The sequence below is a fragment of the Manis javanica genome, chromosome 11 (assembly GCF_040802235.1).
Source record: "Manis javanica isolate MJ-LG chromosome 11, MJ_LKY, whole genome shotgun sequence".
NCBI classification, from domain to species: Eukaryota; Metazoa; Chordata; class Mammalia; order Pholidota; family Manidae; genus Manis; species Manis javanica.
In genome coordinates, this window is record NC_133166.1 from 30,826,961 (window position 1) to 30,839,874 (window position 12,914).

At 32.5% G+C, this 12,914-nt stretch overlaps 1 protein-coding gene across 4 annotated transcripts in view; it reads right to left on the reverse strand.

Annotated features, from left to right (window-relative positions):
• The window catches only part of SBF2 (SET binding factor 2), a 555,796-nt gene that overhangs the window by 211,488 nt on the left and 331,394 nt on the right, over positions 1-12,914 (reverse strand). For all 4 annotated transcript variants that reach the window (XM_037026339.2, XM_037026341.2, XM_037026338.2 and 1 more), the window contains 7 exons: positions 11,234-11,366; positions 9,875-9,983; positions 7,729-7,842; positions 5,507-5,584; positions 4,259-4,372; positions 3,734-3,862; positions 920-1,018 (listed from right to left, as the gene is read on the reverse strand). In XM_037026339.2, the coding sequence (XP_036882234.2) occupies positions 920-1,018; positions 3,734-3,862; positions 4,259-4,372; positions 5,507-5,584; positions 7,729-7,842; positions 9,875-9,983; positions 11,234-11,366 (776 nt within the window). The remainder of the gene's footprint in view (positions 1-919; positions 1,019-3,733; positions 3,863-4,258; positions 4,373-5,506; positions 5,585-7,728; positions 7,843-9,874; positions 9,984-11,233; positions 11,367-12,914) is intronic.

Sequence of the window (12,914 nt, forward strand, 5' to 3'; positions counted from 1 at the left end):
CAAAGAAACACATTTTAGTATTTCTGCTTTTATCCAATTGGCTATCAGATTTTAAAAGGATGTGATAAAGCACTGACTAATAACCTAACATCCAAAATGTGCCATTAATGCTAAGAATTAGGTTAAACAATACCAGCACATTAACCCCCAATCCTTCCTAATTTTAATTCCTAAAAAATACATCTTTCCTCAACTTTCCCCTGGAAGACCATACTTCCTACTTCTTTTCTTTTTCTTTTTGTAATAAAAGGATTCAACTCTGAAAAACTTCACCAGCCAGAGGAATGACTAGTAATCATCAGCTAAAATTCATTTTTCTAACATGTATATCATCTTCCTGTCATCTTAGGTTCTCTTCTTTCTTGGTATCCAAATGATTATTTCACACTTTACCACATTTCATTTTTTAAAACTTACTTCATTACTTCCATACAGGGAATATTTTCACCCTTGAGTTTCTGTGGCCACTTGACAATGTACTTTCCTTCTTTTAGCTTTTTACTCCCTATCTGTTCAAAACAATACAACTCAAATCATTTTCCTGATCTAGTGGACAATCACTGTACCAAGCTAAAGCAGGGCATATTGGTCAATTCTGTCCGAGGTAAGTCTGTTCTCCAGTGAGTCTAATCTTTATGTCTTAAAAATGTTCATATGCCTTTAAGAAGATGGAGACCTAAATGCAAATCACAATGAGTGCAAATGCCAAAATGGAAAATTGTGACTAAGATGTCTTCATAATACAGGTAGATCACTTTGAAAAATGATGTCTATTTTGGTGCCAACCATAACACCTTGTAACTTATAGTCCCAAAGATTTTAAGTTAAAGCAAAAAGGTTATTACTATAAAGATGAAGTTTTTGGTTTTTCAAACAAAACAATCTAAAATTTAATAACTGTCTAAATAAATATACTTACATTTTTGAATAGTTGCTCAGCAAGTTCTCTGACATGCTTTATCATCTTCAATGGGTTATTTTCTTCAACTTTAATTCGTTCTACTTCAAAAGCTACCAACTTGGGAAAAAAATGGCAAAACATCAACTCCAGAATATGTTGACTTAGGAAACTGTATGATAATCTAATATAATTTGCAAACCGAAAAGCATCCAAAATATGTGCTATTATTAAAACAAAATACTTCAGATTTTTATTGGATTTCACCTTTATTCTAAAATTAGAGTCATTTGAGTGTTTGCATGGTCTGGTGGTCTCTCCCTGGTGATTTGGTGCCCTATTTCTTGGGAAAAGTCATTTTTGGAACTCAGAGAGACTCTCTCCTTTCCAGGCCTCACTCAGAGAATTCTCTCACTCATAAAATTTCAGATGGTCAGAAAGTCACCCAATATTTCCCTCACTCACAAAATACAAACCAAATGTTCAAGACTCTAGTGTGAAGCTCTGCTGGCAGGTGATTCGGAATGAGTCACTAAAACTCCTGAGCTTCTGTTTCTTCATCTCTAAGGTAAGATGGAAGAACAAGATGATCTTTAGGCTCCTTCTAGTTCTCAAATTACACAAACTCAAATCCATTTTCCTAGTAGTTTACTGGGAAGACTGTGTGAGTGTGTACACTGGAGTGGAGAAAAGAATACTACAGGAAAAACACTGTGGATGGGGTGGAGGGGTAAATAGATGGATAATTTAAAAAAATTTTTCCTTCTAGTAACTAATATCATTAGAACAGACAGACATACAAAACTATGACTTGAACTATTACAGGCCAGGATTCAGAAAGACTGTCAAACAAAGGCAAACACTTCTTTTCCTCTAACAGGCTTATCTGATGGAAGTATGGGGACAAAACAACACAATGCAAGCTGCCTCTTAAAGTTCCATAAGTTTTCCCAATGATAGGCTGCCCTAGGCTAAATGAAAAGAAGGATCCCTTTCCCAGGAGCAAATGCTACTTTTCTATAAAACACATTCCCACGCAAATCAATTAAATGCCAAAGAGAGTAGGTCTGATGTCTCATTGCTCTTAGGCCTTTGACTAAAGTATATATCTGAACAATTGGCTTTTAAGTAGCAACATCAATATCTCAGCAAGCATCAAAAATCATCACTGTAGGCAGAACATACAACTGGATGAACACTAAGGGAGACCCAATAGGAATCCTGGACAGTCCTTGCTTTATCATTGTTTCCAATCTAGAGGCTAAATATATCTTATGTATGTAAACGTACATAATAAACAAGCTGCCATATGAAGATAGAGACATAAAATTAAACAACGCAGACCAATGGCTCTCATTGGAGTCATCTACTCCGGAAAGTTAGGAGGAACTGGTGAGGTAAGGGCAGGGTTAGAACAATGGGAGATCATGGTCAGGCGGAAAGGTAGAGGGAGGGCACTCCAGGCAAGGAAAGGACTTATAAAAATAGTCAGAGGCGGTGGCAAGCAAGTTTTCTACAAGTAATCAATCTGACTTACTAGTTTTGATGAATCTGCCAAAGGGAGTTACTAAGAGAATTTGGATAGAGCAAAAAGGGAGTACATAAACCAATGTTACTATTCAGAATACTTCAAAGACTAATAAGATATGGGAGCTAGAAAGAACCTTGGAGAACATCTAATTTAACCCCACAGAACATTATATATCAATTACTTAGTTCAGGATCTACAGGCTGATATATGTTAGTATTCGATAATCAATGGTCAATCATACTAAATGTTGTTATTAGAGAATCAGTGATCTATAATTGATGAGGGCAATCTCTCCAAAATCTTCATCTGCTTCGTTAATATTAACTAAAGCAGTTCTCCATACTCAGAACTAAAACCATGTGCCTCTTCTTTCATTCTTACTTGTGAATTCTTAAGTCTTTACAGAGAACAAAAAATCCTTCTTTGAACTAAGGATCTTCAAGACCTCAATTCCTATCTCCTCTGTACAAAACCATCAGCAGCAAAATATAATAGCTATTACTATTCCTCACTATCTTAATTGCTATCAGTATTCTTCTTTTATAGACTTCAAGGAACTTTTTGATGTTTTGGGTCCAATATAGTGTTCTTTGAGAAATTGAAATGGGAATAATATTTGTTGTTCCCTCCCCCAGAATGTGCGGCTATGAACTTAAATGATAAATGGAAAGATAAATTAAAATAAGAGAAATAATAACTAATATAACATAGCATCCTTATTTTGAGTCACATCTGTCCTAATTTTCCCTTTATATGGCCAATTCCTTGAAGACAGAAACTAAGTCTATCTTACATATCTTCCACATATTTAATATCTCCTAAGGGAATTAGACAAATATTGATTATTGATTAGTAAAAATGTCACTAAGGTAAACTACAGCTCTAGGACACAGATAGATGTAACTGCAGTTTGAAATCACATATCTAAATATTCATTAAACATTTTCTCTCTATGGGACTGAAAAAGGAATCACTGCACTATTGCTTTCAAAAATAAGAGTTCTACTTATACAATCACTGTCAACTTTTCAGAAAGATTTTAATCCACTATTTAAAATTCAGTTGTCAAAGATTTTTATGTACTTCTGCCACATCCTACAATTATATTTTTTGTAATTTTTCTAATCCATATTATGAATACCAATATCTGATAAGCATAACAGTAAATAACATTTGGACTATTTAATATTTAATTTTCAATACACTTATGATTTTGATTAAATGTTTAAAATACTACTTCTCAACTTTTAATTACTAGTCTAATTTTGTCTGTAAATAATGCATTCATTTGATAAGAACTATACCTCATCAAAGAGATCACAGGATCTATAGGGAGGACCTCTTTCTGAAACAAAACTTGCAAATGCCATTCCATTGAGAACTTTAGTGAGGAAATCATTCTCAACCAAACCACGCTGCCCCAAGAAAGCAGTCTGTAAAGAAAGAAAAGGTGAAATGAATAATTTATCACTGAGTAATGAATGAATGATCAAAACAAGAATATAGTAGAAAGATCAAAGTCTGAATAAATGTCTTCATGCAAATGTGTTGCTATAAAATACATTTCTTTCAAAAAGGTTTTTGATACCTGATATACTACCTGTACTAAAAAGAATAAAAATGAAGGTTCCATAGTATTACTAAAAAGAATAAAAATGCCACTTTCACAGTATTATTAAAAATTACCATCTAACCACACAAAGTAAAGATTTTAAATAGCCACATTTGATAAATAAGGTCAAGAAACACGGCTAAAAGAAGATAAGCAAGTTGTGTTTTTAAATTAGAGTCTACATTTTGGACAGATACAATATGGTACTGTATCTTACCTTGTGAAAATGTATTACTGGTTCTGCATGAATTCTTATAAGTTGTAGGCATGATCGATATCCTTGGAAAAGTTGTGCAAATAATCTAAGAAAAATTGCACGGACTTCTTTATCCTGAAAATATAAGAAGAAACACTGAATTTCTTAAAAAACAAACGAAATATCACAAAGTCAAAAAGTTGCAAAGAACTTGAGAGATTATTTAATACATCTGTCCGTGCTTCCTATATGTAAGTCTCATTTGTGGAGGCCCCAAGTGGTGGGCACCTAGGCCATCCATTATTGGACAACACAGGCTGTTAAATATTTCTTTTTTAAATTGAACTAAACAAACTTGCTTCTAGTACATCCAATTTTCTTCTCAGAAAAACTGTAAGTCACAGAGGCTTCCCTTTCACCACGTTAGAGGAGGACATATTTTCCAAGTCAATTGATTTTTATATCCATCAAAAGAATTACAGTCACAACTATAAAAGAAAGAAAAACTCAAAAGACTGTAATTTAAAACCTTATAAAATTCTTCCAAAGTTTGTCCAACTTATAAAAATCTATTCTTGAATCAATAAGGTTTGACTTAAAATATGTTTCGATAATTCAGGTTTTAATAAAATGATAGTTTTAGAAGTAAAGGAAAGTCAGTCTTTTCTTAATCTTCCCAACCCACACTCAGGCCCTTGATCAAGTGAGGAAATGGTCAAGAATGCTTCAGTAACTTGTCAGTGGCAAGCAGATCTTTGAGGCTTCTTACTGACCACAAAGCTCATCTCTAAGAAATGTTTTGGGCAAAATAAGAAATGGGTCTTTATTATATACTAACCCTTTTACGGTTTCTAATTGGAACGCTTTCATCCATTCACTGCTCCAATTTGATCCTTTGCTGTTATCATCAGTCTCTGCTTCCATTTTTTTTTAGTTTCCCTTTTGAATTATTGCCTAACTCTCGATTTGATGATTGGTATAGTTGCCTAGGCTATAACCTAGGTTCTGATTTTTTGTCCAATACTGATGCATGCCTTCTCAGGGCGATAGTCTTAGCTCTACTCCTCTCTTGGTCAGTGTATTGCTCTGTAACTTCTCCTTGTGTAGGTCACAAGGTAAGTCAGTGGCAAATTCACTTAATTTCTAATTTGGTACACTTTATACTAGACTATCTATTTAACTCTCACTTCACTCAGCTTCTTTAACAACCATATAAATAAAAGTGCAGCTCTCTTTAAAAGAATCAGATTTAAATATTAAACTTCTTACCAGCATTTTTGACTGGGATAAAGCTGTTCGTGGAGGGGGGAAAGCATGATCTGCTACTTCCAAATCTGGGTGCAGAATCTAAAGCAAAGAAGTTTTATTATGTAAAAGATCATAATATCAATAAAGCCCATTATTTAATCTACTTGGAACATTAAGTTGAAAAATTGTCAGCACATGAGTTATAATACATTCCTTCCATGAAATATAATGCAGTTAGCTGAGGCAGCTCTGTATGTAACATGTGGAAAGATCTCCAAGACAAAATATTTAATGAAAAGACATGTTCTGGAAAAACACACATAGTATGGTCTCATCTATTTGAAAATCAAACAAAATAAACCTTAAATCTACACATGTACATGCACTGATAAACATATAAATGAAAATGTAAAGTTCTGAAAGAATATACACTAACCTATAAAATACTAGTTACCCCTGGGAAGGGAATGGTCTAGGACAGAGCTATTTGTCTATATAGTTGAAAATTTCAAATGAACATTTGCTTTTCTTCTCCTTGTGTAATTAACAATTAATTAACTAAAATAATGGGGAGAAAGGGAATAGAGAAAGGTAATACATTTATGAATCAAACAGTCCAAAGGGGTAAAAGTACAATACAATGTGACAAGTACTGTGTGTGTGTGTATATATATATATACACATATAATAATATATAAAAATATAAAGTATAATTAATTCAACCTGGGGAAAACTAAGAAAAGAAGGTAACCTTTGAGTTAGGCTTTGAAGGAAAGCAGTTTGGGGAGCAGGTGGGAAGAAAGGTCCATGCAGGACTTATACAGAGAAAAAGATGAAATTGCATTAGTATGTAGCAAAGTTTTGCCTTTGCAGAATCAGTTTCAAGTATTTAGGTTTCAGTAGTACACTTAAAAGTAAACCAAAGACTCAAAACAATACTAAAAGATGACACTAAAGTATCAATAATATTTATGACCCAGCTCCCCTAATTATTACTACAGTATAAAAATGTCTTCATGTCTATAAAATCATCCATGGTATTACACAGTTCAAGTACTGTTGCCATTTGATTACAACTATTTACTAATCAAATGAACCTCATATACTTGTATGTCAAAGCTCTCACATGGCCCATCAAATGTGATTTCTTTTTTTCTACTCTGACAACATACTATGCTCTTAGTCTTTCTTATAGTACTACATTGTAGCATATAATCTACCATTCTGCTTAACAACTACAAAAACACAGGATGGAGACTTTAACTTAGGTCTCCCGAGTCCTACACTAGTATTCTTTCCATTTTAATTATACCTAGTATTCCAGATTATGTTAGGAAAAGTCAGTCTTCTCTCAATGTTCCCAGCTTATAGATGCCAGTATTAACAACAGAAGTACTAATACAAATTTGAAAATTTTCTAAGAATAAAATCCCTCCTGGTAATCCTAGACTTCTGAGTTCCTATTAAAGTTCCTACTTAAAAATGAAAAAATGGTTTAAACATCTCAGACTGGAATATTAGTCAAGAATGTGAAGACCTTAGTTCTAGTAATGGCTTGAAAAGGCATGCAGAATTTCTAAGTTTCAATTTTCTGATGATGGATAAACAGGTACATAAAATATCAGTAAAATAAAATACTGCGCTTTTCAAATTTTACAATTATTTGTAAAATAATTACAAAAAATTAATTTGTTTCAATTGGAAACACCCAGGTCACAAGATTTTTTAAAACATCACTGTATAGAATGATGAACATTTAATCTATCAATTATATCTTTCTGTAGTAACTTGTAAACATTGGCAAGACAATATTGCACTATTTTGTGAGTAGCACATCTACCAGAGAGGAGTAAGATGTTAATAAAGAGGTTGAAAATTAAGGAAAGGTGCTATATTCTAATGGGGGATGTTAGGGAAATCAGGGATTTTAAGGCAGAGTCTGTTCTTGTTTTCACAGGTGCATTTCCAATACCTAGCATAGTATTCAGTATACAATAACTACTAAATAAATATGCTGAGTGAAAGAATGAATATAGAACAAATATTTGGTAAGAATTCAAAGTATATTCTTTAGATAATATCTAGTAAAGAATCCTATTCTAAATACTATACAAGAATATATTCATGTTTTAAGAACACACAACTCTCCCTTTTAGGTACTTACACTGCCAGTGACATTTAGTTCCAATTATCTTAATTTGGATTTAAATCAAGGGCAAATTACTATGAAAAAACCGTCATACCAAAGAAAGAGCCGCTTGAGTCTGATGTAGAAGTGGTTCCGGGAGGGAAGAGAGGTGAATACATTCAGGAATTTTAATAGTGCCTCCATCCAAATCTGCTATGATTACATCTAACTGAAGGAGATAAAAAATTAATCTATAATTAATAAAATGTATTTATTATTAAGCAAATTAATTTGGGCTTCACTAATTCAAAATGAGAAGAACCAAATGTGGAAGAGACTCTTGAATGTCCACAGGATTAGAATACTGGGTTTGTGGCTGCCCAGCTTCCTATGAAATTACATATGGCATGTGACGAGCTTTCTGCCCATGGAACACAGGAAGTGATAGTGGGGATATAAGGCTCTTCTATGCTCTTTCCCTTTCCCATGGCTGAAACTATGAACTGGCAGCAACTCAACCTTGAACATTCAGATGATGATAATTCTGGTAGAGAAACAAGGAAAGAAGCTTAGACCTTGAATGAGTTCATGGAGCAAACTAGTCTAGTATAATGGAACAGTTCTATGGACTGTTGCATTAGAGTTAAATAAAATTCGATTTGTTTGAGCCCTTTCATTTTGGAAACCTTATTACAGTAGTAGCTTAGGCATATCTTAAATAACATAGTAATCATTTTAGGAGTTAACAAAAGCAATTAGTAAATATCAAAATGGTGCTATTTCGGTGCTTAAGAAAGAAACTGAATTTTAGCATTTTATAACAGTCTTTAAAAATAGCTTACATAAACATAATAGATTGGTGAAGTTATTACCTTGAAATAGGATTAAAATTCATTCTAATTTACTCATTACAAAATTAAGAAATTTACTTTTGGCAACACTAGGTTTACCATACCTCCAGAGACTGTTTATACTTAGTGAGAAAAAACTACCTATAAACCAGATAGGTATGCTTCTAATTAGTACTAACTAGGTTTTTTTTATATGGTGATAGCAAAGTTAAATAGGAACTAGATATCAATATATAAGGTTAGGAAGAATGATTAATATATAAATGAGTATCCTGTTTATAATTACAATGTTGAATAGTTTTTTGTCAATTTAAATGACATATATGATTTAATTACAATTGTAATTATGTATAGGTACAAAGCTTCCTTCTTTGCTGGCAATTAAAACTAAAACAAAAGTAGAATTATGAAATCATAAGGATCTGTGGATCACAGATGTCATTTATAGCTCAACCTTACAGTAAAGATTTTTTCTTAAACTCCATAGAAAGTGTCATGCAATCTGTTCTTTGCACTCTACTCAGAGTGCTTCAGAGTGCCCTCCTCACATAAGGAAACCCATTCATCATCATTGGGCAGCTCTAATAGTTGAAAACTTAAATGAGGAGAAATTTGCTTCTATATCCATTATACCCACTGATTCCATTTCAGCATCTTAGAGCATCTTAGAGCTACAAAAATGAATCTTACTCCTCTTTCTTATGACAGCCACTTAAATATTTACCTTTAGCTATCAAATAGTATTAGGTTTTACCTGAGAAAATTTCCTCAGTAACTCACAGGATATATATATTCTCTAACCTCTTGACAATTCTGGCTGACCTTCTCTGAAGTGCATTATTTTGTTATAGACCCTCTTAAACTGCAGTACAGAGAACTAAACATGTTATTCCATAACTGGCTTGATAGAGTATTACTTTCCTTCTTTGGTATTTCTACTTATATGGTACTAAAATAGTATAATTTTGAGGGACTCATACTGAATTTGTATTCCACTAAACCCTTCACTCTTTTGCAAATGGTTTTTGCTTCTTGGTTAGCTATTCTGCACTAACACAAGCCTCATTTCAAAATATGAATAAATCAAAGCACTCATACAAAAGTATAAAGAGAATACTAACAGATTATCTTCATTTTCATATGAAGGATGAAGAATACAGAAAGATAACTTAATATGTCAAAATAAGTGCATGTAAAAATATTAATGCATTCATTTTGTAACTCTCCAGTACTTGCTACAAGAAAATTATTAACATATTTAGATTTTTCAATGAAGCTTTTCTTCCAGCCAATCTTTTCAATTGGGAATGTAAAAGATATGAAAATAATAACTAGCTGAAATGTTATAGGACTTGAAGAAATGATAAACCTCTGATCTCAAAAACTGTCTATTTAAAGATGCATACTTACAAGTTCATGGATGTCAGTTTTAAAAATAGAATGTACTCCAATAATGAAAGGTGTTGGGGAACTTAGAACTTCCAGTAGCTGAGCCGGGAGAATGGGAATATAAGGATAACTAGAAATAATAAAAATATACATAAGATATATTTGTTTTTGCATGACATAAACATATTTTCTTTCATTTTTATGCTATGAGTTTTTAATTACCTATGTTTAGAAATTATCAAAAATATTCACATGGTTGTTAATACTAAATTTTTGAGAGGAAAGATTAAATAAATCTTTATGTGAAAGATACGATCAGACACACTAAGATATAAATGGAACCCAAGGCAACTTCCTTATCCCTTATACCTCCTAGGCAAGAAGCCTCTTCAGATTTTTTAATCTTGTTTAAAATAATTTTCTCTTACATAGAAATCTGACATCAGGCGGTATAACACTGACTCCCTAATGTGTCCCACCTCAATACTAGTGATGACTTGTCTATAGGAAATAATTATTCAAATTCCATTTTCTATACTTGATTTTTACATTCAATAAGAATGGCAAAGTATAAAAATGACGGTCTATAATTATCTAGGGATTCAGAAATGCACACTGGTAAAAAAAATTTTTTTTAATAAAGTCTGGAAACAGTCTAAATTTTTTTCTGGTTTGTTTGAATTTAAGTTTCTTAGATGTTATGACTATCAAACTGATAAAACAGCACATTAGAATAAAATGTTCTACTTAGAGCGCTATCAGGCATCACTGTTTAGATTGTTTTCTTTCTACTTTTTATTATGGAAAATTTTAACATACCCACCAAAAAATAGAGAGAAAACAAAAGAAAATGAAGTCCTGTGTATCCAATCTGGCTTGAATTACAAATGCCTGGACACAGATATATTTTTTATCCACATCTGTTCTCTTTTCTACTGTATTATTTGAAAAAAAAATCCCAGGTATCACATCATTGATATATAAAATACTTTAGTAGGTATTTAAAAGAATAAGGGCTCTTTTTTAATAGAACCATAATATTGCTATAACCCCTAAAAATTAATAAGTCCTTAATATCAAATAATCAGACAGTACAAACTCAAGACTTTTATCTCTGTGTTCAAGAAGAATTAAATGTTTCTGACAATACTGTTCAAATTTTTTCAATAAATTAACCAACACTCAGTAATAGACAACTTGGAAAAGTTTTAATTCTAGGCTAGAATTCTATCAGAATTATGACTCTTGTAAGAGCATAACTTTGTAAAATGTATATCCTGTGGTTCAAAACTATTGTGCTATGTATGACATTTTGACTGATCATCAATAAGGAATGCATAATTTAGGAATAAATAAAAGCTCCAAGTGAAAAAACCTCACCTATATTTAAGAGGAAACATTAAAGATTCCAAGGCTCTACAAGCATCACTAAGTCTCTGGAAACTTGCAGAATGGAAGAGAACCTTATTTTCAGTGAGGACTGCACAAAACAGGCTGAGGACATTTTGAATTCCTGAAAACACAAGAACAAATACTTACCAAATGCATTTAATTTTATATGTGTTGCCAACAAACAGATTTAGAATGACATGTAATAAAAAATGCATTTTTGAAATCTTTGAAGAAAAATACTGGTTAAGTTATAAATTCCACATAACCTATGGGTATTTGTTTTCTCAGACTTTTAGTATTGTCTGTATTATTCAAACTAGTGCAAACACTCATTGAACATTCTAGTTGTTTAGAAATACACTATTATCTTCTTTTCAATTTCACCTCCAAGGTCTGTACTTAAGTTCCTGTTTTAGACACAGGCATTGCGTCTCACAAAGGTGATGTGAGTCGCTACTAAAACTAATACCTTTTTCCCCCTTTAAAGTCCATTTGTCTGCTGTTAATATAGCCAAATGAGCTTTGCTGTTAAAACTTACCTGATAAATCTTTTCCTGTCTTTTCACTCCAACCTTTCTCTACTTCTTGTAAATGGCATATACTGATATTTTTAAAAATCCAGTCTAACAACACCAAAAAGACAAAAAAACTTTGTCTTTTAACTAGATCATTAATTTACTTACATTTACTGTAATTATATATATCTTTTTATACACATATATATAAAATATTTTACACTTTTTATTTGCTCCTTCTCTTTTTTCCCCCCTTTCTTTATAATTTTTCTTTATCCTGGCTTTTCTTTTTCACTTCAGTGAGTATGGAATTCAGAAGCTTTGTTTGTTTTAGTGGTAATAATAGAAAATACAAAATGTACACTTATCAAATTGAAATCAAATAAATATATTTATATTTAATTTTTTTATTACTGAATCATCTTTTTAAATATCAGTTCAACCTTAAACACATGGACATATAAATAAAAAGTCCCTATTAATATTGTCAAGGTAAAATACTTCCTGTACCTCCCTTCACTGTAACCTGTCCCTTCGTGTAAGATATGCTAATTTTCTTTTGGACCTTATTAATTGTTATTCTTTTTGTTTTTTTCATTAAGGTATCATTGATATACAATCTCATGCTTAGGTTTCACATGAGCAACATTGTGGTTACTACATTCCCCCCTATTATGAAGTCTCCACTACATACCCCATTACAGTCACGGTCCACCAGCACAGTAAGATGCTATAGAGTCACTTCTTATCTTCTCTGTGCTATACTGCCTTCCCTGTGCCCCCACTATATTATGTGTGCTAATCATAATACCCCTTAATCCCCTTATCCCTCCCTTCCCATCCACCCTCCCCAGCCTTTTCCCTTTGGTAACCACTAGTCCATCCTTGGGTTCTGTGAGTCTGCTGCTGCTTTGTTCCTTCAGTTTTTGCTTTATTGTTACACTCCACAGATGAGTGTAATCATTTGTTACTTGTCTTTTTCCACCTGGCTTATTTCACTGAGCATAATGCCCTCTAACTCCATCCATGTTGTTGCAAATGATAGGATCTGTTTTCTTCTTGTGGCTGAATAATATTCCATTGTGTATATATAACACCTCTTCTTTACCCATTCATCTACTGATGAACACTTAGGTTGCTTCCATGTCTTGGCT